At 39.6% G+C, this 26,796-nt stretch overlaps 1 protein-coding gene across 1 annotated transcript in view; it reads right to left on the reverse strand.

Moving 5' to 3' along the window:
* The window catches only part of FHOD3 (formin homology 2 domain containing 3), a 383,569-nt gene that overhangs the window by 203,300 nt on the left and 153,473 nt on the right, over positions 1 to 26,796 (reverse strand). Inside the window, 1 exon segment of the mRNA XM_027680405.1 lies at positions 2,904 to 2,971. Within this exon segment, the coding sequence (XP_027536206.1) occupies positions 2,904 to 2,971 (68 nt within the window).

Below are 26,796 nucleotides of genomic sequence, written 5' to 3' on the forward strand. Positions count from 1 at the left end.
AAGTTTAGACTTGCCAAATGGATCTTTCATCTAAATTTTGAAACAAAGGCATTGCTTTTGCCAAGCATTGCGAAGCTTTCCTGAGGCCTCGCGTGAAAAATCAAGAACTCCGACTATTTGGAAATCATAGTCAATATAAAACTTGGGCTTATTCCCACTTAATGCGAATAAGTCACTGCACATTACCTTGAAGGTCTTTAAATTAAAAATGATACTGACACAGAACTGTGCCAAATTAATTCAGCTATAACAAAATGATTATAAAAAAATATGAACTGTCTTGGCATTTAAAAACATGACGAAGTCTCCATAAAAGTCTCTCTGAAAATTTGTTCAAATGAAAATAAGGACTTTTATTAAGTCAACATTTTATTTCCAAAATATTACACTCTCAAGGAATTTAAAATACTGTACATAATGGCATCCAAAATAAAAAAAAATATATTTATGTTGAAAAAAACACTTTTAAAAAACTTTTAACATAATGATAAATTTCTAATGCTGACGTACATTCATGGCACAGACTAAAAAAAAAAATCAGGTTTGACCTTTCGGACAATGGTGTTTTCTTTATAATATAGCCTTATATTTACTTGTGTTTTTTTTCACTAAAAATTGAAATAGCTTTGCTTTCTAAAACAGACACAAAAACTGTATTACATTCTCTCTCATGGTTAATTATGAGATAAACTGAAATTGTATGCGAAGGATGCCCTTAGCAATGCTTGTAACTGTTGGTAGCCGACAGGTAAACAGGGGTTTACAGGGTCTCATTATCAGTGAAGTGTACTCCCTCAAACACTTGAGCATATTATATGAATGCTCTCCACTTTGAGGAAGACCTCTCAATTACCCACTAATGAGAACCTGTACTTTAAGAGTATATGAACATTTTTTTAACGATATGTTTGTTCAACAAATAGCCACAGTTCTACCAGAAAGAGCTACTTTAAGTGGTAACTGATAATTCCCAAATTCCTTTCCATACCACATACATCAGAAAGCAGGTAAGTTGAATTCTTCAAGGAAAATTATGCTTTGAAACTGTCACACAAGTTTCACTTAAAAAATAAATTCATACGTAGATATGAGTTGTGTGCATCACTTTTCCCTTCCCTCTCACCACTCTTCAAGCCAGCTGATCCGCTGGAAGAGAGAAATCTTGTTGGTGTGTTCACTGAAAGTACTGAGCACTATGTGCTCAGAAATACATACTCGACTTCAAATAACCTAAACGGACGAGAACATTTATGAATACCCAAACTGGAAGAACTCAGGATGGGAGGGCATGGGAGGTGCAGGATGGGTGGGAAGAAAGGCTTAGCACTTATTTCTAAATACATGTGAGTGCCCAGATTAACCAGTGGAATACATAAAATCAGAGAAATACAAATACTACCCAGAAACAGCTGAGCTGAACAAAAAGAGAAGAAACTAGAGAAGACTCTTGGAAACCTGCCTGATTTCCTCTGAGCACACAGTCCACCTGCTTGGCAAGCTCACAGGGAAACCCAGTTTGCATCCTTGTGACTCTCAAACAGTCTCTCCCTTGGAATGCCTTGAAGAGACAATGGCTTTCCCAATCTGTGGTGATGAGATGACCAAACTGTTTTGGAACTGGAACTCCTCCTTTGTCCAAAAATTTCAAAATTCAGGGACATTTTTCTGACCCAGAAGGCATCTTCAACTACCAAAATTTTACATTAAATGGTCTGTCCTTCACCATTCACTCCTATTGTTCAGAAAATCTTAAATCTGTCATTTGCTAAATTCTAAATGCCTAACTTTGAAACCTGTAAAAAGCATTGTGTGCTTAGAAAATTTGCAATTCTGCAGTCTTGCAGATTTTTAAAATGTTATTCTTAGAATAAATGTCTGTGTAAAACAAAGCAAAAAATGATAAACTCAGAGGCTGAAATCCTTTCACCTACCTCCTGTAGCTTAAAAAAACGATTATAGGTTGTCGTCCTCCATTTGGATCCATTAGTAAAGGGGGAGAAGTGCTCTTCTTATTGATTTCACTAATATTTACTGATGGAAATGGAACGTGTCATACTGAATTCCATTTTAGAATCACATTGGCAGTATGCTCTAATTCTCATAGATGGGTTTTTTTTCACTTCTCCTGACCTGTTCTCTCCAACAAGTTTTCTTCCAGTCCTGAAGCATTCCCGAGTCCTTCTTATCCAGTAAAACCAATATGAAATCCAAGCTTTTAATTCAATTACATTTCTTATCATCCACATCACTTGTCTATCGCATTGTCTACTTTCCCAGGGGACCCAAAATCCTCCTGATTTCAGGTCTCCTCCATAAGGAACACTCACATTCAAATCCATGCCTTTCCTTAAAATGATCAGTCGCTACCATGTCCTCCTCAGCTCTATGAAGTATCTTTCTCACTAGTCAATAAACCTTTTTCTCTAAACTCAATTCAAACACCTTCAGAGATCTCCCAGTACATATTGGTTTCTCAACAGATTTGTCTCATGTCTCCCACATCCCTTTCCAGTTTTTGATGTGACTTAAACCTAGACTTTGTCCATTATAAGGCCAACATTCCCCTTCCAGTCTTCCCAATACAGAACTATGCCACTGTCTAATAAGCAGTCTAAGATTCCATCTAAGAGTTTCAATTTTCTTTTCTCCTTTCCTGGCAGGTTTCAGCAACTCACTCTGCCATTATGCCACACCTGGTTCTGCCTTCTCACAGACTGAAGGAGCAGGGGAAGGTTTGTAGACCATAAAAAGAAAAAGCCCTAAGAAGCAATTGGCTAAGTGCACATTACAAGTGAAGTCTTAAAAGTCTCTTTTGCCAGAAACAGGAAGTTATTCCCAATATTTTAAAAAAAGAAATTAAATTCATGTTCAAATCCCAGAATAGAGAGCCACTATTTGCTCACCTGAAATATTTGTTTCAAGGAAAAAAGTGCCCGTCTCAGTTCCCGTCCATTGGAATTGTAAAGTTTTTCTGGAAAAAGAAAAAAAGACAACACAAAGAAGTTCAGCATAAACAAAACTGACAACATGGCAAAAATGTAATACAGCTTTCAAAAGAGTCATAGCATCCATTTTCCATTAGGAAGACCGCTCTTAAAGAACTTAGTGTTTTTTAAAATATATATACAGGACTTATTAGTTAAAAATGTGCATGTAAACCAGGGTTTAGTTTTCCATAACTTCAGATAACATCTCCCAGGTAAATTCACAATAGCTTCAACGAGATCAGTGAGAAACAATTCTCTCAGGAGTTTTTGAAAATGCTTAGAAATACTGCTTTTCTACATTAAGATAAATTTAGGGCTTATTGAATGTACCAGATTAATCTCAAAAAACTCAGCTGAGAGCACTCTTTGCTTTTGTTATCAAAGCTAGAGCCACTGAATCCCATCCTTGACTGCCTTCCCTCTAGACATTCTTTTCTCATGTTCTCATCTTTCTATTGTTAAATCCTTTCTACAATAGCAATGAACGTTAATACCAGAAATAGTCGGACAGTCTGTTCTAAGCATAATTCAAAACAGTGTTTTATTCTCATGAAAACTGATCTTGATCTTTTTCTAAATGAAGTAGAAGCCTTCTTTTCATCATCCAATACTGAAATATATTACTTCATTTATTCCCCTACTAATGCATACTCACATAAATAATTTAAAGAAGACAAAAGCAACTCCCCTGCTGTCTTTCTGAACCCTGATACAATATTTGTGCCTTTGGAAGAAATCTTGGACTGTGCATCTCAAGTTTATTCTTGGAAATTTGGAAGCAATTTGTGACTATGCAGGGATGGAGTAGAAGGTGTGTTCTTCAAATCTTCCTAGTCTATTACGCTTTGCATATCTGATAGAAAGAGACTTTATGTAACACTTCTACAGCCCTAAATTGAATTTTATTACTCTAATGCAATCTGAGGACAATTACAAAGGAAAATCAAATTTTCATAGTCACCTCACATGACACATTTTGCCTCATCCACAGATCATCATGCAAGAACCATCTCTGCAACAAACAGAGGCCAGCAGGTCCTGAGATAAAAGCTGGAATGTTCACGGAGTGCAAATATTCTTGTGAGAAACTTAACTGTTAAAATTCAACATTTTATTTCTTACTTTCCCTTGTCTATTTCTGTTTTAATTACTACTTTACACTACCAAACCAAATTAAATTTTATTTCTCTTTCTCAGGAAGTTGCAAAGAAGGCCTAGAATTTGAGTATTCAATGCATTTATAATTCAGTAATAATTTTTTACTTCAATCAAGAAGGTGGGTTTTATTTTTAGAAAAACATTTCTTATTCCCAACAGTCATCTTCAACCAAAGGAAAAATGCAAAGCAAAATTTCAGAAAAGCTGACACTTTTTTTTTTAAACTTTGAAAATAGTTTTGTTCATCCCTAATTGCCCCTGATTTCAAAGGCAGAACGTGTAGAATTGGCAAAACTATTGTTGTTGTAAGTTGTCTCCTTTCTTGCACTTTTTATAGAGTCCTGACAAAACAGTGGAGGAACAGACTTCACTTCAAGCCATAACTTAGAGGCACACTTTAATTACTCTCACTTAAAAACACAATGGCATGTGAAACTACATTTCTTGGCAGGATAAAGAGTAATTTTGTCAGGAAAGCCTAAAGAATAATAAAGATCTTCTAAGAGCCGGTCTGTCAACTTTACATGCCATTATTACACAAAATATTCCTTTTTGAAAGATACCTCCATCTGGCATTTGTTATTACTAATTTTCCTCTACTCATAATTCACCAGCATCATTATGAGCATAATGTCTCCAAACAAGGCAGTGCATTATCATCTTAATTAAGAGAGGCACCATTTCTTAAAGTGCTGGCAACTTTGTACATAAATATCAATGTCCTAACAAATGCCATCTGTTGGTCTTGGTCTTTAACAGGAATCATCATCCCAGCCTGGGGTAAAGTCCTAACAAACTATTGTTATGATACCATAACACTGGTCGCTTTCATTGGTGTGCGAAGAGTTTTGGTACATCTCAGAGGAACAATGCTGAACATTTTTCTCCTTGGTCTTTTCACAGAGCATAACATCATCCCTGGCAATCAGCACAAACAATGCTCTCCCTGCTTGTCCGTAGCAAAGAGAAGTTATTGACTGCAGCTAAAAAGGGGGTCTGTCATTAGAGCTAAGAATCAATAACTACTGGAAGTATCAAGTTTGACACCCATGGCAAAAAGACAGCAGCACATATCACAAATGCTTGAGTTGGGTTGAAAACCCTTCTGAAGAGTGGCAGTCCAGGTAAGTCATCTCAAATCTGACATCTATTACCAAAGACATTCACTGGTCCCGCCTCATGGAGAGCTAATCCTGTTGAATCAGCTCAGATATACAAGTTCCTCACCTTTTCACCTTTTATTCTTACACATGGGCAATGTACTGTCTATGTAAGTCCAGCACTTATAGTGCGAGCAGCTACCAGAAACATTCATGGAGCATAACCCAAGGAGGAAAGTGGGATGGAGTCATGCTTACATTGTGCTACATTCATCGAAGACGAACCTCACCCAGGGCAGGAAAGCCTGTATAAGCCAAGGTACTGCATGGATCCCCTTATAAAAGTCTGTAGTTTTACTGTGTGTGATGTTTTTCAGGAAACAGTAAATGCATACAACAGATTTACAGCTCAGGGACACTTGCTAAGGTGCTCTCAAGGCCTTACAGAATTCCCATTTGTCAACAACAACGTCAATACCACAGAACTCCAGGTTTATCCCAAAAGAACCAGACTGCAACTGAGCCTGTGAAAGTGCATCAGAAGAAACTGAAAGGCAAAAAGCACTTCTGAACTCTTTTTCTGTGGTAGAAAATCAGATTTTAAAAAAACAGAGAGGAAAAGGCACATTTGTTTATGATGTTTTTACACTGCAGATGATTCTGACACCAGATAGCAAATGCTTTCTAATGTTTGTTATTTTACATGAGCAGTTTGAAGTGTTGCCCTCTTAAACAGACTGAGAAACAACCTTCCGCGCTAAAGCACAGACTAATTCCCATGGTGCATCTCTGGCAGAATTATCTTAAACAGAAACAAATGATGCCTACAGCTTTGAAACAGGAGTCCAACCTGCTACTATCACGAGGTGCTCCAAGGACAGTCCAAAAGACCCATGTGCTCACTGCTTTGTTATAAGGTGTAGATAAACTTGAATATGTACACCAGGACTGCTTTATGCCAGAAACCAAATCTCTGAACTTCAAGCAGGAAAATGTGCTGCTACACCTCTCCCTGAAACTTCACAAGTCTCTGGCCCTTTGGTAAAGCACCTTTCCTGTCCTTTCCCAGGTTAGATACAGTCTGGAGACATACTACATTCATATACTTCAATATTAGAGAAGATAAAACGGGTCAGGGAGTTTGTAGGTCAGGGAGTTAGTGATATCTGACTGCAATACCTATTAATGATGGTGTTTCTCACAGTTATGTCCTGATAAGCAGGACATTTGCAGTAATTTTCTACTACTTTTCTTAAAGAAATAAAGAACTGCATCTGCAGCCGTGAAATAGGTTTCATTGCATATACCAAAGATGACAGAAAATTCTCCTGGTGGTTCCCTCTGGCGTTAATTAACACTAGAGGGCGCTGCTTATTTCCTTATTTTATGAAAGAAAACTGCACTCTCCTCCACGGGCTTCCCACTGATTGACCAATACTATTTGGGATGCTGAGTTGGTACTTTATTATCCCTGAAACACTGCTTTTAATCTGCAGACTGTAGGACAGCCTAGGAAATTAAAAAGCATCAGCATGGCAATTCTCAAACATACAAAATCAGTCAACTCTTTTGAAATGGATAGAAAACCAGGGCCTGAGTTTTATTTACCTTTTTGCAAAAAACAAGAGTCATATTTGTAAATTATCGTCCACATCATAGTGGGTAGGTGTATATCCTTGAAAGACAAAGAGATTCCCTTAGCTAAGCACCTCTTTCTAGAGACAGGGCATCAAAATAACTGGGTTCGTGATAGAGACAGACACGTGTGAGAGGTAGCAACCTACAGGTGCCTATTTTTTGCAAGGGCAGAACTTTGGTTGAGAGAAGGCTTCACGCTCTAAAAGAAAAATGTTATTTACTACTCCGTGTTTTTGTTTGCTTTTACTTTCATGAAAAATAATTCATGCCAAATGAAAATGGATTTCTATAGGTGAATTTGGTACAAATGCAGCAGTGGAGGGAAGACAGTTTGGTTTACAATCTGTGTCTTTTGAGAAAGGAAGTCTTTAAAGATCTTCTATTGGACCACTAGCTGCTTTCAAAAGGGATTTTATATTTTTCAAAGATGACTGTCAAAGGCTCAAATTTCACTGTGTATTCAACTCTTTTGACTACATGGGAAAACGGATTTTTTAAAGAAAATAATAACTGGTCCTTATATTCTTAATTAAATTACTGACTTTTCTTCTGCCTTCTTTGGGAAAAACGAATGTTTTCATTCCACAATAAAAGAAGAAGCAGAACTGGCTGAATATTGCTTGGTTCAGCCTCACATGTTACACCTGACCTCTGACCGACAGGGTACCATCCTCCTCCCTTCCTCTTCCATCACACCCATTGAATTAGTCCCTGGGATATAGTAATTTATATAGCATCAGCCTTTTGAGCTGTTGGCAAAGGCTCGTGAACATCTGGCTGAGCACAAATGGGAGTTGCTCTGCTTCACTTGCTGCTGCCTGAATGACCTCCATGTCTCCGATCCATGCCTCTTTTCTTTAAACTATAATTTCAAGATGAAGCTCCTTTCCTTACAAAAACATAAAAGGGAGATTAATTCCACATTTGATTACATTAGCAGGGTACCTGGTGCATATCTACCTAAATGACATTTGAAACATTTCCTGCCATTCATTTCTACCTTGCACAGGACAGAAGTAGCAATATTCTCTGGCTTTCAATAGCCACTTGCAAACTACTCAGTAATTAGAAACTAAAAACTTAATTACTCTCCCTGCAACAATGAATAAAACATTATTTTAAGTGCTCACTAGGAAAAAGTATTAGTGCTAACAGTAATAGGCTGTCAGAATTTAACGAACTGCCTACCATTCCAGCAGAACTGATGGGAGAAAAAACTTGAAAGAATAAAGAAAAATGTTTATAATGATAAAAAACCTCTTTCTGTGAATGCCAAGTGCCACATTTCTAAATTTATTATTGCACTATTCCAATTTTAAAGTGTGTTATTTTATCTGAATGAATGTATACAACTATAAAACTAGGGAGAAGTCTGAGCAGCACAGCAAGAAGTCAGGCATATGGGTCCAATCCTGTGAACAGGCATCAGGAAGCAGTCTGGTAGACTTCACTCGAGTAGGCCCATGGGTACATATAGTGCTGCAGAACTATAAAAAAACTGTATATAAAACTAATTAGCGTAGTGTGCCAGTCTTTCACTGTATGTCAAACAAACTAAAGCAGTTCTCTAAGATAGATCTGGTCCTGTGCCAAGAATAGGTTCTTTTCTTAGTTTTGCTTTTGTCCACAAAAGTTAGTCATAAACGTGTTGGCCAGACAAGGCACTCTACTTTTCTCCCTAGACCCCCCAGAAAATGCATGGAGAAAGGATTCATTCCTTTCCATCCACATAGGCACATTGCCCACTACTGCATTAACACAGTTGCTGCTTCTGCTGAGATTACTTCATTTTGCATATTGCAAATTTCCTTTTTTCCTCAGAATCTGATCTTATTTCTCTGTATAAATAGTTAGGCATTAATTAGTGCAACGTCACATATGAACGCAAGATAGATATTCTCCCACTGATTCAGGGATAAATGATTAGCACTTAGTGCAGGAAAGGAGTTTTCCCACAATAAAGGACCTTAGGCCAAGCAAGTGGCTGTGTACAAATTTCAGGAAGCTGAGTCCACGTCACTGTCAGCACCGACTGCTTTGGAAGAATGTGCAGGCTGCCTCCAAGGAATGCTGCCCCAGCTCCCCGTCAGAGATAAAACCTCCCTCCTCTCCTTTTCATTCAGACACACAGCAGCTGCTTAGCTAATTATCTGGGACAGTGGGTCCCCTCAGCGAGCAGGGTCCTTTGCCCCTGCTGGGAGAGGGGAATCCTTTGTTGGGGAAGGATCCTATTACGCCAGCATATGAGAAGAGCTCAGCTTCAAGCCTGCATCCTTATTCCCTTTCTCTGTAAAGGACCCGCAGGTGGGGAGTGGGAGGAGGGAAAGACAAAATAGCGTTGGACACCCTTTCCTATCCCATCCCCTAAAGCCATGCTGGCAGAGGCTCAAAGCACAGAGTGCAAAGAGACACCTGCAAACTCCAAGGAGCCTGTGGGTTTGGACAGACAAGCAGGTAGAACTCCAGGGCAGGATCTCCCCTGGGAATGAAAAATACTCTATAGAGCCAGCACTTCAGAGCAATTTTCTACACTTGTGTGTAGGGATTTTCCTGCCTCTTTGAGGGCAGAAATCGGCATTCCTGCTGCTGCAAGAAGTACCCGGCAGAAACAGTCCCTGGATTTCCACTGGGAGAGTACACAGGGAAGAAACCCTGCTTTGGGAAGATATATTGAAGCTAAACTTTTTTTAAATGTCAAACGTCTTAACTTCTATCCCAAGGGAATTAACAAAACTGTCAGCACAAGAATGATTATACATTTAAGTTCACTGAAAAAAGTATCCCCTCCTCCAGGTGCAAGTGTCCTCCCTAATTCTTGCTCCTGTGTTTCCAAGAGATATGAAATGAGATTCAATCATTTGCGGGAAAATGAATAATATGTAAGAAAAATCCAAAGGACCAAGCAGAAAGATGATGACCCTGAGGACCAGGAATCAGAGACATGCAACAACAGAGAAACAATTCAAAGAGAAGTACAGAAGAGCAGAGGGAAGTCAGTAAGACAGAGAAGAGACAGCAGGAGAGATGAAGGTCTGGAGTGCCATTAATATGAAAACAATAATGCCTAAAGAAAGTAATAATGCTTAAACAATCAGCTTCAGAGAACTAAACTTAATTCTTCAGAAGCATGGAAAGACAGAGTGAGAAACCAAGTAATCTGTGTAAAACAGAGAGAGAAATCATCCTTTCAGGGTAGGTTCTTTTCTTTCTGAATACATTATTCCTGAATGTCCTGGAGGCTCCCCTGTTCTTGATTCCAGGTTTTAGCCAATGCTGGAGGTTCAATATCAACTACAGCAACATGTAAGAAATTCAGTGAGATTCAAAAGAAGAAGGTTTTTATGCACACAGTTGGTAGAAGGGAATTTCCAGTCTTTATCATACTGCACTGTCATGGCTCAACCCCAGCTGGCAACCAAGTCCCATGCGGCCACTCGCTCACTCCCCCACAAGCGGGATGAGGGAGAGAATCAAGAGAGTAAAAGTGAGAAAACTCATGGGTTGAGATAAAGACAGTTTAATAGTAAAAGCAAAAGCTGCCCACACAAGCAAAGCAAAACAAGGAATTCATTCACCACTTCCAATGGGCAGGCAGGTGTTCAGCCACTTCCAGGAAAGCAGGGCTCCATCATGCATAACAGTTATTTGGGAAGACAAATACTATCATTCCAAATGTTCCCCCCTTTCTCCTTCTTTACCCAACTTTATATGCTGAGCATAACATCATATGATATGGAATGTCCCTTTGATCAGTTGGGGTCAGATCTTGTGCACCCCTGCACTTCCAGACTCCTCACTGGCGGGTTTGTAGGAGAAGCAGAAAAGACTTTGACTCTGTGCAAGTGCTGCTCAGCAATAACAAACACATCACTGAGTTATCAACACTTTTTCCAGCACAAATGCAAAATACAGTCCCAAACTAGCTACAATGGAGAAAATTAACCAGCCAAAACCAGCACATCCCTTCTGGCAGCCCAACGGGACTATACTGATCTCTTCTCTCAACCATTTGTACCAAATTTCTGTTCATAATGCTTGGCTTCAGGCAAACCACATGTCATGGATAAACCATTAGCCAGAGTTTCCCCTTCACAAAGCTCTAAATTACTATTCTTTTGCTCCTGTAGACCTATCCGTATGCACGTGGAACTAGGAAGAACATTTGTCATACTATCTGCACACACTATGGCAAACAAATGCCAATGATTTATGTTTTTTTATGATTTATGTTTATTTAAGCAAGTGTTTATATAGTTAAGTGCAAAAGGAAACCTTAGTCTTCATCTGCTGGATCCTGGGGTTTACAGCTATGGAAGATGGTGTTCTCTGTAAGTTGCTCTGCATTATGTTAAGATCTTAAAAACTGATGGTGCCAAAACTTCTTTCACTGTTTCGATTTCTAAATTACTTAGCATATTAAGGCCCTGCTTACTCATAAGCAAAAAAAACCCCGACATATAAGGTGATGTGGGCTGAGAGCAGGGTGAAGTTGCCTGACAAAAAGGGCTTTTGTACTTTTCCCCTTGATTTTATATCTCTGCTCACCACTGTTTTCCTAATTCTCTACTGTAGAAACCTCTGTCAGTTGTCTTCTACTGCTGCTGTGGAAAAAAAGACATAAGCAATAAAAAAGCCCAACAGTAGGAGAGCACAACAGCAGATTTTACCTAAATTATGAAGTAAAAATCAGACTGGGACATTAAAACTCAGAGTCAACAAGGAATCATTTAACTGTACAGAAAACAACAGCAACAACCCCAAGAAACTTGAATATCTCAAGAATTTCAATTATTAAAACCCCTAGGCTTTTAAAATTAGTTATATCTGGAGAGATAAAGAAAATGCAAGGGGACTTCATTGGAAAAAGATCTTTTTTAGAATTAGCTTTCATGGTCAGGATGGGGAGACTATTTCCAGGCCAATGCCACAAAAAGCATTTCCTGCCCTCTATAAGCTGAAAACTATAAACAAACTGGAACAGCAAAGCATCTTTGAATCCACTTCCCATTTGGTTATCACCACAGCTTTTATTTCCATTTCCAAATTGCTTCTCTTACGTATCCTTTCTGATTTTGCAAGCTAGAATACAGAATTCCCCATTTCCCATTGAATCTGATGACTACTGACAACTTTGAACACATGGGGAAAGGCTGCTTCTGGAAACAACAGCAGTTAAGCAGGTACACTGTGTAGGTCCTTGCACATAGTACAGATCTAGAACAAATTGCTCAATCAGCTCAGTCTTCCTCCCTTTCTTGAAATAAAAAGCAACACTAAAAAGACATATTCAAAAGTTACAATCTTTCCAACATACTATCAAAATCAAGAGCCTCTGCCTCTTCAGCCTACTCATTCCAGCTATGGAACAGGCACCATAGCATACTTCGCTTCAATGATTTATTTATACAGGTCCTCTCCACTTGAATGCAAAAGGCACTAATATGCTCTTCAGTTCTGAAGTGCAGGAAACAGTACTTTGGGTTGATAACTTCAAAGGAGAGCCCTTCTGCACGTCTAAAAAATGCTGTGACTGTTCTTCCGTAAAAGTCAAAGGGAAGGCTGCGTTACAAGGTCAAATATTACATCACCATATTAGAGCAACTGGTGATGGAAAAGACTTGAGAGGTCATGTCGTTCATCCCCCTACTGATGCAAAATTGTTCCCTAGAGAGTAATACAGTAGGCAAGTAGTTGTTACACTAAAATATAAGTTACATAATGCAAAAAAATGGGGCTGGGGAAAATTCCTAGAAAAGAAAATAATATAGAAGAACTTACTGCTTCTTTAGAGATTACTGTAGCAAATCTGAGGCTAAAGCTTAATTTTAAAAAGTATGTTGAGGCCAATCTTTAAGTTTTGTTTCAGTTTACAAATAGGCCTCTGAATTGTTGGTTGACCTGTGTGCTTGTACTTGAACAAGCACATCAGTGCCTCCTGGATTAAAAGTACTTATAACAACACACTAGCCATGATTTGAGTTTTCTGGTTCTATTCTATTTTAAATAGTGTCAAATGCTGCCCTGCATTTTCAATCAGTATTAGTAAACAAAGAGCAACGAGCAAATTATAGCAACCTATCACCAAAAAGACAAAAAATTTAGGCACATACCCACTATCTCTAGAATTACGGATGCCTTACCTGTGCTGACAGCTTGGGAAAAGGCAAAATGTCTGAGTGCAAAGACATCACAGGTTTGTGCCAAGAAGGTGAACGAGTTCCTGAGCTTAAAGTTCATACCAAGTTTTTCTGTTGCATAACACATGCCAAAATACATCTTTAAGACTAGGTTGTTCCAGTGATCCCAGGTCCAGTCTCAGGAGTGCATCAGGATTTAACTAGCCCTTCGGCCTCAGAGGAAGCAGCCTCATAATTAACTGCATGCGTTCAAGCACATCAGTTTGTTCAAAAATTTGGACAGCAAGTATGAACCACTCATCAGATAGCAAGCAATAGGCAAAAGAGCAGCAGCAGCTGATGGTGAAAACTTGATAAAGCTGCTTCTCCTCAGACTGCTACTAGTTTTTGCAATGGTGTGTGCATCTGTAAACAGCTTGCATTGCCTATGTGCATGTGAGACTTCCCATCTCACAGCCGTGCTGCTGGGCACAGCTGGTTCCAATTCAATGTTGGGGGCTTTTTTGACCATTTGAAGTGGCCAAGACTGAGAATCCACCATAAAATCCTCACATACAATAGATGTGCCTGTGACTGAGACACACTGTCAATATTAAGTATTAGTATTTACTTCACCCAGAAGCATCAGCCACATAATCATGAAGATTCCTTCTGGGAAGCTTCTAAATGTAGCACCTGAATCCAGCAGAGCTTCATCTACAGGATTTTTTACCCCAAAATTTATTAAAAAACATAATAAGCAAAGAATTCCAATGAAAATGCCACAGCATCTCCAGCAAATTTATTTCCATTTTTCATTACATTTACTGATGATAATATTGATTTCTAAAAATTTTTTTTCAATTTAAATTCAATATTTAGACCTCCCCAGTCTGAAAATTCTTGCGATGTCTCCATATAATAGCCTCTTCCTTATGCTATAAACTTTACTTGTAGCTCATCTTTCCTACACCACCTTGTTTTTGTATACATCCTCTAATCAATTCACATATTTAGATGTGCAAACCCAGACACAGCAATTCAACTAAGGCTTTACTGATTCTGAGTAAAAAGAAGAAAGAGCATTTCAACAGACAAAGATTTGGTTTTGGTTTACTATTACAGTCACACAGCAAAGAAGAATCCCTTAAGTAAGAGTCTCATAGTTCCTAACAGACGTGATCTCAGTCAAAAACAATAGGCTACTTAACCAGCTTTGTTCTAATAACTTGAATTGACTTTTTCCATGTGTCTTGGTGTGTTTTAGGGTTCTTGGAAGGATGCTTCTTTAGGATACTTGAAGGAAATAGTTAAATTAACAGAAATTAAGAGAGATGGATTTGCAACAGAGGGAGAATGAAGAAATATCAGATGTGCAGAAGGAAACACTGCAGCACAAATACTTTTAGCAGATGTCAAAGTAATTCGGGGTCAGCAAGTTTCACATCATTCTGACATTGCTGGGACACATGAAATATACACCATTTTGGCAACTGAAAAGAAAAGCAAACCCCACGAATAAACCGGAAAAGAATCACGAAGATCTAAGGCTAAATTCATGCCAATGCATGAATCTCAATTGATGCAGATGCCAGATCAAGCACATGGCCAGTCCTCCTGCAGTAGCCTGGGCTTGGAGATCCCTGCTATCTGCTGGACAACTCACTTCCCAGCATTTCTACGGCGGCTGGACCCCGCGCCTTGCCATCTCCTGGGTGACACTGGCACACAAGGTGGTGCAGGTGGCTGGCATATCGCTGCTCCATCTGCTGTCCCATGTCTTACAGCAAGAGGGACAAGAACAGGCATCCCAAGAACGTGGCACAGGCACTGTGATAAGCTTAACACACTAGGAGGGAAGGTAACACCACGGGGTAGCCAACAGCCTCAAGCTTCACATACCGCACACAACAGCCCTGCAAGAGAGCACTGCAGCTGCTGTCCTGTGCTCCAGTGCAATTCTGTCCTTCAGTTACTATTTTTTTTTACTACTCAGACTGTTGGGAATATAAAGGCTTCTCCAGCAGAGGAGACACACCTTCATACTCTCTAGTATGTACATCAGACTATAAAGATTTAACAGTGAAAGTACTTAGGTATTTCACATCCCTATAAAAATGAGGCAAAAGTAGGGTACTTCTCCACTTTCCAAGAACCACGATTAGGATGAAGGGAGGTATCCAAAGCTACACATATTAAAATCAGAAAATTACTGATAAAAGACCATGTTAATCGTCTAAAAACTTCACTTTTGGAAATTCTCCCCCATTTTCACAGGTGAAAAATATCCCTGATTTTCCAGGAACAAGATGTGTGATACTTGTAGGCTCCACAACAGCATGGTTGGATCTCACGAGAAAATACAAAGCAAATATCGGAACAATCATTTCACCCCCATCAACTAACACAACAACTAAAAACCTCTGCGCTAGATGCTTCTCTGAGTTGCATTTGGGAATCAGTGAATTCACATAAATGCATTAGCAGCCGGAGAGAAGCTTGTACATAAATCCACCCACTGCTTTGGCAACACATTTTCCTTTTTGAAACAAAAGCTGGCCGATGCCTCTCCAAGCAATGGTGCACTGCGCACTGGGGCACCAGCTCTTCACGTCTCTTGCTGTCAACAGAGACAGACCCTTGAGCAAGCCTAGCCTCACTTAGCATGATTTCCTGCTTAAATTCCCCCCTCAACCTCTACACATCTCAACAGTTTTTATAACAAATAATTTAAATGAAAAGTCACTCAAGCTATCGGGCTCCTTTCCATATGGCTCCATTCTGTCCTGGGTCAGGGCAGCTTGCAGACAAGTTTGCAAGTTTCCAGAGTAAAAGGAAAGGCTATCCTCACAGTGCTCAAACCATACCACCCTACCACACATTTATATTTTCAAACATTCCTCAAGTACAATTTCTGTTTACCATACCATAGGGCACTTGGCCTGAACTTGTTTAATAGGTTTGCGTTATTTATCCAAACTCATTCATCACAGCTGTAAAACATCCGACAGACGATGGAGGTTTTCCAGTATGTATCAGGCCTCTTACTTAATTCAACCACTGATTATTTCCACCTCTAAGTAATTTGACCAAAGCCACACGAAAGCATTCAGCTACACTAAATCTTTCTCTGTTTGCTATTAACTCAGTCACTAGCTGTAAAAAGCTCTTGCTATCTACTTATCTAATTGATCAGAAGAATATCAACTATATAAACACATATACTAAATATATTAATACACATAATATAGACACACATTAGGTATACATATTATATATGTTTATAGATATATATATATGATATATATACTCTACACATTTAAATGCAATAGTTTCTTTTTAGGAAGATCCATGTGATAAGAAAACCTTAACTGACACATTCATTGAATTGCCATTTGTAATATAAATACTGCCAACTACTATGCAAAGTGTTTTGGTGTGCAAAATGCACATACTACGGCACACAGGCTACACACATTCAGCTACTTAATTTGACAAATCCCAGCCATAGGAAAACATGGTAACATAAAATCCACAAATTCATAAATTCATTTAAGTATCAACATCATGCACACTAAGTCAATGTAGTTTGGAATCAGATGCTGCAACTGGAAAGCAAAAGCTGTTCTTCTTTCTGTGATTACGAAGCACAAGCACTGTATTGCCTTTTTACTTCTTATCTCTTGCAGAAGGAAGATCTTTCATTGTTCTTTTTTTTGGTATTTTTTTTACATACTTTGCATTGCCCATTAATCACACTGACACAAATCTGTAATCACAAAACTAGAAGCAAGCTAACAGCTAAGACTTGCAAGAACATTAGAAGGACCAGATCCTACCTTCTACCTAGGCTTTCTAGATTCCACATCAATGTAGTTCAAAAAGTGTTATATGGGCTGCAGGAATTCAAGATCCATTCACTGTTCCTAAGAAATCCATAACTGTTTGCTGCATGGTTTGGCTGTCTCATATGCTAGCTTTTTCTCCCTTGAAGAACTATATAAAAAACCATGATGAACTACATCATCACACTTTCACTTGACAGCACAGGTGGGTTAGTGCAGACCTCAGAGTAAATAATTAAGTCCCTACCCTTTCTCACATTAGGAATCAGAAGTGTCCTGGGAGAGTGAGTCCCAGGTAGAAGCCAGGGCAGTAAACTGAGAATGAAAAATCTCTGCTTCTCTTAGATCAACAGTACCTCGAGAATCTCTATGTTCTGAGAGCTAGTATGGATCTATCTATCTATCCCTTTGTCTCCCTCACCTCCCACCCTGTCATTATTTCTAAAGTCTATAAAGAGACACTGGAAAATAAAGATGATGATGGGGGATGAGTACAGAAGACAGCTCCAGCAAGAAAACAATAGGGTTTGCACATCTGATTACAATATATTACATTCAGAAAACAAGAAAATGTGGTTTCTTGGAAGAAATGCAGGACTACCATCTACAGAAAGAAAACTATGAAGAAATTACCAGTTGCTCAAGTTTGCCTCAGTGGCACTCCTGGTCTGCAACCACTACTAATCTTCCATACAGAAAGCAGACAATGAAGTTGAAGGGACAAAAGACCTTAAGAAAAAACCAAACAATATGCTTATTCTTTTATCTGAAGAACGATTTCTTACTGTATACTTTTTTATCGCTCTTTTTATTAGCCTCTCTTAGGCTTTTTATGTAAATAAGTGCCCTACAGCCTACTGTCACATGCCATATATGAGACAACCTCTCAAGTGTGTACAGAAAACTTCAGCTGATGCAGGATTTGGCAACTTGCTTGTAAGTGGCATTTTAATTCATGAGCATATTAAATACATGATGCATAATCTACTTGGGCAGCCTGCTAGTTTTAAGATGTTAGTCTAGACCTATAAAGCCCTAAGTGTCTTGGGACCTATTTATCCAGTCATTGAGCTTTTTTGGAGGTTTTCTGATGAAACAAAAGTTATAATCAGAAAATGTCGGTCACTAAATTGGAAACACTGCATTGAAAGTCACTTGCAGCAAGCAAACTTTCTTTAGATCCAAGACAGGATCCCAAGGAAGTTTTCCTAGATTCATTATAACTGAGGACCCTGGAAGGATATGGCCATCAGCCCTAAGATTGGTGCTGTGGGAAGCTGTGAGTCTGCACCATGGTGAGACAAATCAGAAGAGAACTGCAGATCCTAACAGATTGAGAGCTCTTGGAGCCCAAGCTGTGCTGTACACAACCCAGAGAGCCCAATCTTGAGCCCAAGTGCCAAAAAAAATGAGAAATGTGCACTTCAGTCACAAATTTCAGAAAAGAAAAATTTATTTGTACTCAGAGTACCTTTCAATATCAATTTTCTGCAGAGGTATTAGGATGGTATTTCCTGAGCAGTTTCCGAGTCGTGCCACAGAATATTGGGTGTGTTTGTGAAAGCTCTGTCACTCCTCACTCCCTGCAACTTCAGAATTTTGCATGTCTGGAACAATCTTATTTTTTTCCGGTGTTTCATTAGCAGCCCCCTTCTGAGAAATGCCAGGTGGCACTGTGCCCAGAATTGCTTGCCAGCTAATCTCAGAGGATTGGGCATTATGCCATTTGAATTAAAAGAGCTCAGCTCTAGCTCACTGATAACATTTAGGAATCAAACCAATAAAATGGGGAAAAAGCCTGAATACAATAACCTCTGAATGCACAGAGATGATGGCTTTTACTGAAAATGTATACAGTTATGGAGAAAGAAAAAAAAAAGAAGCAGTAGTGGTCTTTTCTTGAAAACTTAAAACAGGGTTCAAGTAAGAAAAATTGGCTATGATTTCATTAGTTTCTGAAAACAACAAAAAGAAAAAAAAGGAATTTGCACATTTAACTACAAAGGTAACGTCATAGGGTTCCCTGCAACAGAGAGCTCAAACTTCAGGCAAGCCGCCCTATGCTACTCACCCCACAAAGTGTGGAGGAGAAAGAGGGAGAAAAGAATTTGCATTTGAAGGGAACAATGGAGTTTCTCCCTCAATCCCTTCATTCTGGCATTTTGACATGTCCTTCCTAAAATAAAGACGACGTTTAATTTATGAAGACTAATAAAATCATAAATAGCCAGGGATAAAGTCTGCATAATCCTAACATTGTCTACATCAACAGTAAAACATGGGATACTTCAGCATGTGCACGTAGATGAGCAGGCAAGAACACAGACTAATGATTCTGTAAATAATAAACTGTTTTTCTATCACAAGTTTTTAGGTTTTACAGGCTAGAAATTCCCATGTACAACACACCCCACGGGGGGGTATGGGAAGGAAAAACACAAGGCTAATAAGGACGTGACTATTAGGAAATAAAGCAATTCAAAACCATTTCCTATAACACAGTTAAAGAAAAATATGGGAGGCAACTTGGCTTACTCTGACTGCTGTCTTTATAAAGCCTATCTGTGTTATTTACATCTTCTCTATTCTTTCAGAGACCATGAGTCAGTAGAGGACAGCTTATTTTCCTTTCACTTCCTTGTACATGCCTTGGAGAGTCAGATAGCATCGGTCTTGGACTATTTCATAGCTAATTGACAAAGACAACAGCTAATCAAATCAAATAAGTCATACAGACAAAACTGTCCTTTTCCTGTGACATAACAACATCCAAGAAATTTTTATAGGAGAAATAAACGAGAGGTGAGTTAGAAGGTCTCTCTCCATCTGACAAGCAAGGATAAAGCAGTTTTAACTTTGGTCAGAACAAACCCCCTACAGTTCAGATAGATGAGGGGTCGCAGAAGTCACTTGCTTTTTCAGCTCCATTTGCAAAGCATGGACATTAGCCACAGGCAGACACTTTAGCACCCTCCAAACAGAGGTAGACATTTCAGAGAGGATGCAATCTGGTGTGAGGTGCTTGTTCTCTCCCTGCCTTTTCCCCTCTGTCTGCCTTTGCCCCTTGTGCTCTGCTACCCTCAGGGGGCTGTAGGGACCTGTTCACCTTGAGCTCCTGAGGCAGGAGGGAACACCAAGCGTCCACTAGGGCTGTGCGAGTCAAAAAGGAGCTTACAGGTAGGCAACTCTGCCCCTACCCAGCACGCTGCATTCCATGTCTGCCCTGAGCAACCCTCGCCACTCAGTGTCTCCGGCAAGCAGCTGGTGGCAGAGGAAGCAGCAATACTCTCCCAGCCTCCCCACCACTCTCAGCACCCCAAATTATCAGCACTCCTGTGCAATCACTCTGTCCTCACCAGGGGCAGGCCTGCCGGATAATCATTCCCACGTTGTTTGGGCTGCTGTTCCCCACTTGGTTTTCCACACAGTGCCCTCACTAGCTACTCTCACATCTACTCTCAGTTGACAGGATCCCTTTCTCAGCACTGTCCTTGCTGTGAGGCTGTGACACCTGCATATTCCAGACTAACTCATTTTCCCACAGTGGCAGCACTGTTTCAAGCCATCCAGCTGCCAAAGCCCAGGTACCCCTGAGACATTCAACTGGGAACAATCAGAGCAAAAGACCTGTCTGCCAGGATGGGTGGCTCCGGGAGTGTGCTCTCACAGGTGGGTACTGTGAATTCAGCTCCACAAGCAGTGCCTTGAGGTGCCAACACTGTGCATTGATGGAGTGTAGACCTAACACAGGGCTTGCTGCAAAAACCCATTGCTGGCTCCTGTGATCCACATTTTGTCCCGCAGACACAGCATGACAACCCATGCCAATGAAGCACAGGAAGTAGAGGAGCCCAGAAGTGAACACTCGAGCCCTCCTTTGTCCTTTCTGCTCATATGCCTTGCAGAAATGACCACATTAAAAACAAGTAAAAAAGCAGAATACTATTCAAACACTGAATTTCATCTGTATTATTTTATTTACAAAATACACATTTCTTCCAGTGAGAATCACATCTGACTTGCTACTGACCCAGATAGAAATTCAGAGGGAAAGGGACTAGCTTCTGAGGTCCTATCCATAAAAATGTTTACTACTTACTTTGGTAGCTACTAATCATTCTGGGATTTCTGGGGTGCTTCATCAACCCTTAGCAAAGCTTGCTCATGAAAAGACATGCAACAAAGCAAAACCAGTACTAAACTCTGCTTCAATGAGAGCAGAGCAGATTAAACCTAGAAATTAATGAAGGACAAGAAGCGTAATTACAGATGGCATCTGTACAAGGTCACTTCCACTGCCCAGCAATATGTTTTTATACAGATCTTTTAGCTGCTGTAGGACTGCATTAGTTACAGTGCTTACACTGCCAAAATAGATTTTTAAATACTTCCATACATCCTGTTTCTTTCAAGAGCATTAATACACCTCCCACAAGTCCTCAAGACATCACATGCTATGGATAGCCAGAAACTACCTAGATTTGTCCTCTGTGTTATATTGTGTCCATTGTCAATACTAAGCAGTCATATAATATGAATTTACAAGAAACATATGCACACGCAAAAACACAGGCATATAATCAAAGTATATTGTGCAATTGCATATTTTTGGTACCTTGAATTAAGTCACACTTTTGATCAAAATATACTGCTTTTTCCTGTACCAGTAATATGGCTGGTAATTTATCAAATACTTGAATACCAAAAGAAACACTGAAAATTTTTTCACTGAAAAATTACATGCCCACCAAGGTGTAAAGCAATACCCACTTCAACTGCTTTTCCTTAGGCATGACAGCCTTCTTCCCATCATGAATGGATAAGACAACAGAGAGACTACGTAAAATACCCCGAATAAACAAGTTGGCTAGCTACAAGCAACCAGAAAATCATCTCACTTCAAAAATTTCTGAAGTTAGAAAACAGTAATGAAAAAAATAATTAAAAAAATCAAAGTTCCTGCAAGAAGTGACCCAGGACCTGAACTTCAGACTCAATCACTCCCTAAGCTCTGGATTAATAGATGAGCCTGAACGTGGCAAACGTGCTCTTTTTCTACAGACTATCAGAACAAATGAAACTTTATTATGCAATTAAAATCAAGCATAATTTTTCTGTCATTACATCAGAATTTGCCTAAAGAAATCAACATTCCTGAAGCTGGAGCACTCTAGCCATGCTACATGTGCTGTCGGAGGTAGGTTAAATCAGTTGGGAATCCTATATGCCTAGTATCTGGCTTCAATTTTCCCTGGCAGTTACTCCCTTAGCACTAAACTACAGTGAATCAATACACTGTCAGGCATATTTCCTTTCCCTTTTCTTTTTGAGATGCTGTTCTATGAAAATCCTAAGTAAAAGAAATCTTTTGCAGGTAGATGGAAATCACTTCCCAGGCTACAGCCTTCAGAACATCACTGTTCTACCTACCCACCAAAAACTTCTGCCACTAGATGAAAATGTTTGTGTGTCCCTTGGTCATGTTTTTATTTTCTCTCAGTTTGCTTTCTGAAGGACAAAGCAAAAGATTGTGAACAGATTTGTGTAAGTGCTTTGGCATGGGAATGACTTCACATAGCAGTATTTCCTTACCCCTTCGATGGGGTAGGACAGCACAGGTCATATCATGCCAGTTTGTTCTGTCTGGAGTCAAACTGCTCTCCCTCCCCCTACAGACCAAGCCTGCAGAATCCAGAGGCACAGTCCTGTCTAAATCTGAAGAGACTAAGTGAGGGTAAAAATGAACTTTTTTTTCATCTACAAAAAAAAGCACAAAAAAAAAAATCACCAAAAAGCTACAGTTATACAGTATGCACACATACACTCTTTGAGCTTTCCTCTCTTTTGATAAACTTTTAAGTCAAAAGTAGCTTTCATGACAAGTCCTTGGTTGAAATTCTTGAAACTCTTACTAATTTGGCTCACTTAGATGAAAGCCCAAAACACAAAACTTTTGTTTTCATGCCATCCCCAGCAAGCAGAACCCAAGCAAAGACTTGACGGCTATTTTATGTTTGAAATATTGGCTTCAAAGCAATGGGGACAGCACAGTGTGGGTGGGCCTGACACTACAGCTGTCTTAAAACAAAGAGCTTATATATCAAAAAAGCTCACAAGAGACAGGATTTACCCAGAAAGGATTACATCCAACAGAAATGAAGATGAGGAAGAAGACATGCATGTGCATGTGTTCAGGGAAAGCAGGGGGGAAAGGGTAATGGTGCAGTCAAAACACAAAAAACAAACAAAAAATACTGAAGAATGTTCTATCCAATTGCTACCACTGACACGGAAAGTATTTTTTAAAGAGCTTTCTGACTGTATTACAGTATCAGTGCAATATCATAAAAATGAGAATAGGCACTTGAGTTAGTAATGGGGTGAAACACTCAAAAAAGGAGTCAATTTAGTTACATGTCTGTATTCAAATGAGACATCCCATGCATCCCAACTAACTTGGAATAACAAGGACCACAGCATTAGTGAATCAAAATGTCATTGAGATGGCTAAAGTTTAGATCACTCTTTCCATCTGTCTACTCCATTGCAATGGATTCAGGGTGTTTTTACTGTTTAAGCAATGAGAAGTAGCAAACATTAAAATATCACATCCACACAATTCTTGTCAGCACATATTATCAAAATAACAGAAAGCCTAATTTTAAACAGAAGTGAAACAGGAGCAAATAATTTCCACAAGTATGCCTGTGCCTAAGTTTGCAAATGGAGTTTATGGTAAGTGAGTATTTTGATTGCAGCATTGGTTTAAAACATTTGACAGGTTTTCCGGCACCAGGAGTGTAACTTCCCACAGTCTAGCTTCTCTCCTCTTACTGTTCCAACTTCTGAAGCCAGCAAGTGTGTTCACACACAGCAGCAGTATCTTCCTATGCCTGCCCAGTAAAAAGGCTATCAGGAAGTAAATCAACGTGGGCTTATTTCTGTCTCTCCCTCCTGGGACTGCACGGGACAACACAACACAGCTGGACTGAGCCACCTCACCGCTGAAGGATCCAGTTTGCAAAGGAAAGTTGACAAAAATGTCACCTGCTGTTTTGGAAAGGCCACCACAGTGCCAACACTGTCCTTGAAAATAGTGTTTCATCAATTTAATCTCAGAGGTAAACTGGTTCACCCTTGGGACACAGGCATTGCAGATTTGAGGTGAGAACTGAGAACTGTAAGGGCATACACCTACGTGGCGCTGGAGTCAATGGCCTGACACCTCCCACTTGGAAAAGATGGTGCTCTGGGTTGCGCTGCAATGCGTCAGACAACACTCCCATGGAGTTGGAATTGTGATAACCCACACCACAGGTATCCACCACTCTCAACAGCAGAACTCTTTTTTTGAGTCAGAGGATCCAGGCAGCCAGCAACAAGTAATATCATTAGCAGAGGCAAAAACATTGATTTAAAGCAAATTAGGAAGTCTTTGTATTGTAAATCTCTCCCCTCTCTCAGGCTTGCACAAAAACTTGCTGTTCATCATCTCTTCAGCAAAGTGATTTGTGTGTAGAAGCTGGGACCCTTTGACTAAGAATAACCATTTGGTGGGGGCAGAGGGATCTACTTCATAGCTAGAGAGAAAGGACATCCACAGCTCCAGGCATTTCATTTGAGGAGCCTCCACACAGATGAAAGCTCAAAGTCTCTTTTGCAAACCTTTCTTTTTCCCCTTCATCAACTATGATGACTCTAGAGTCACTGATAATAAAAGCAGATGTTTACAGCCACATGGGAGGCTTCCCTGTATACAGTGGCTACTGCATTACATCGCATAAGTTACTCTGTGACATCTACCATATGTATCACATTGATTAGTAGACATTTTAAATCCCATTGACAGTGATGGGCTTAGATGTGCACAAATATTAAAATGTAGACTCCTTCCCCACCTGGTGATCGTAAAAATGGTTCTCTAAAACACTGGTTTCTTTCATGATCCTCATTCCCCCAACTGTAAAGTTTGTGGATGGTTGTGTATCTTGCTGAGAGACAAAAATGAGGTTTTCCTAGTACTTAATATGATTGCAAGATCTACGATGAAACCTTCACAGTCTCTGCAATATATTTTAGAAAGCAGATTTTTTCTTCTATTTTGCATATTCCTGGAAACAGTGCAAACTTCTCTGTCATCAAACACAACTGACACCCTAAGTAATTTTCTCTATTTTATACAACATAAAAAAGGCTTCTGGAAGAAGAAACAAACATCTTTAAAATGACTCCCTGATATATTCAGATCATCGCTACCTGGACCTGGCTGGGGAAACTCAATCTGTGAATTGCTTCCTGCCATCTACTTAATTTTCTTTGTTTTCCTCTGGTTCAGTATGGATTATTGGTCTGATTCACTGACTGCTTTCCATCTGACACCAACCCTCTCCATTCTGACCATCAATTTTGCTTTCATCTGTACTGAACCCAGTGCTGGGGCCCTGATGTTCTGTCAGCTGCCTAATCATTATTACAACTCAGGTCTGTTAGTGCCAGTATAATTGTTAGGCCACTTGGAAAATTATGGGTACAATTTACAGACTAAGCATTGCTCTGAAATTACAAGTATGGCTTTAAATCAGTAACTCACATAAACATCGGTGCATTAAATGGAACAGAATTATTCATCAGCTGAGACCAAGACATCTACAATAAACTTGTATTAGATATTCATGCGCAGCAGAATCTGATTATCCTATGCTGATGGAGGCACAGATTTCAACTATCCGATGAGGATGCGTATAACACGCGAAACTTTTCTGGTGATGTAATTTCAAAGAAGACTTGGTATGTGATGCTGACTGGGATCTGGCATTGGTACAATAAAACCTTAAGGAGATGGCTTCCAAGAAAGTATATTTTATAAACATAACCTATTACTGCAATGCAGATGCCAGCAACTCAGGTGCAGAGGAAGGTATAGGAGGGGTCAAAAAAGTTCTGTGGTGCTGACTTCCAATCACACGCCCATTTCCTATGCCAAGCAGAAATGTGAAATCCTGTATTAATATCTGAATATAACTTTGGGGGATGCTGGGATTCAGCTATTGTAACGAGCAAGACCCATTTTTAGTGTTCATTTACTGCCATAATGGGAACAAGCTGTTTTCTTTAAAAGGCTGATTTCATGCTCAGCAGGGCCTACTGCAGTACACTCATGAGGAATGATAGAAGTAGATAAAATTATCAGATAAAATCCTTGATCTTTCTTACAAATGACTAAGGTGTTGCAAAATCATATTATAAAAGCATATTTTTTAAAATCAAACAACAGGTAACAAACTAGACAGCCTGGTCTGCTTTTGCTGTACTGGGTCTCCCGCCCATCTGTCTCTGGATCCAAGGTCTAACATGAGAGATAAACAGAACAGTTCCTGCTCAGCCACCCCCACAGCTTAGGGTGTTTGGGACCTGCATGCTGGCAGGGCTCCAGGAGGATCTGCAGCACACTGGGGATCTGGTGAGAGCAAATGCCCGTGTTTTGTCTCGAAATTGCCTTGGCAAAGGCAGCAGCTATGCTATTTCTGCATAGGGTAACAGGTAAAATGCCTGTTAACAGGAGAGTCTCTCCATCTTCTTTCCCTGCCCTCCCTAGTCCAAATGTCCAGAGGAAAAAAAAAAAGCCAGCTTTGCAAATATATATATAGTATAAGGATAAGATTTTCTTAGCAGATTTTCCCAGAAGATGTGAGCTTTTCTTAAGGATAGTGGTAAACAGTCTTAGGGGCAACTCAAGGTTTTTGGTAGGCTGAATTCATTGGCACTGACTGCTCTTAAACTGATGAGCAGCATCAAAACTTTATCTCCTCCAGTATCCTCTTCTCTTAACGTCATGCAAAGCAACTGTTGGGGCTACAAACTCAATGTTGTATCATTGTACTGGTAGTAAATTTAATCACAATTCCCTAGACAGCACTCTGTATACATGAAAGATGGTAGAATAGAGCATTTA

This window comes from Neopelma chrysocephalum, unplaced genomic scaffold (assembly GCF_003984885.1).
Source record: "Neopelma chrysocephalum unplaced genomic scaffold, ASM398488v2 Primary Assembly neopelma1_22b, whole genome shotgun sequence".
NCBI lineage: Eukaryota > Metazoa > Chordata > Aves > Passeriformes > Pipridae > Neopelma > Neopelma chrysocephalum.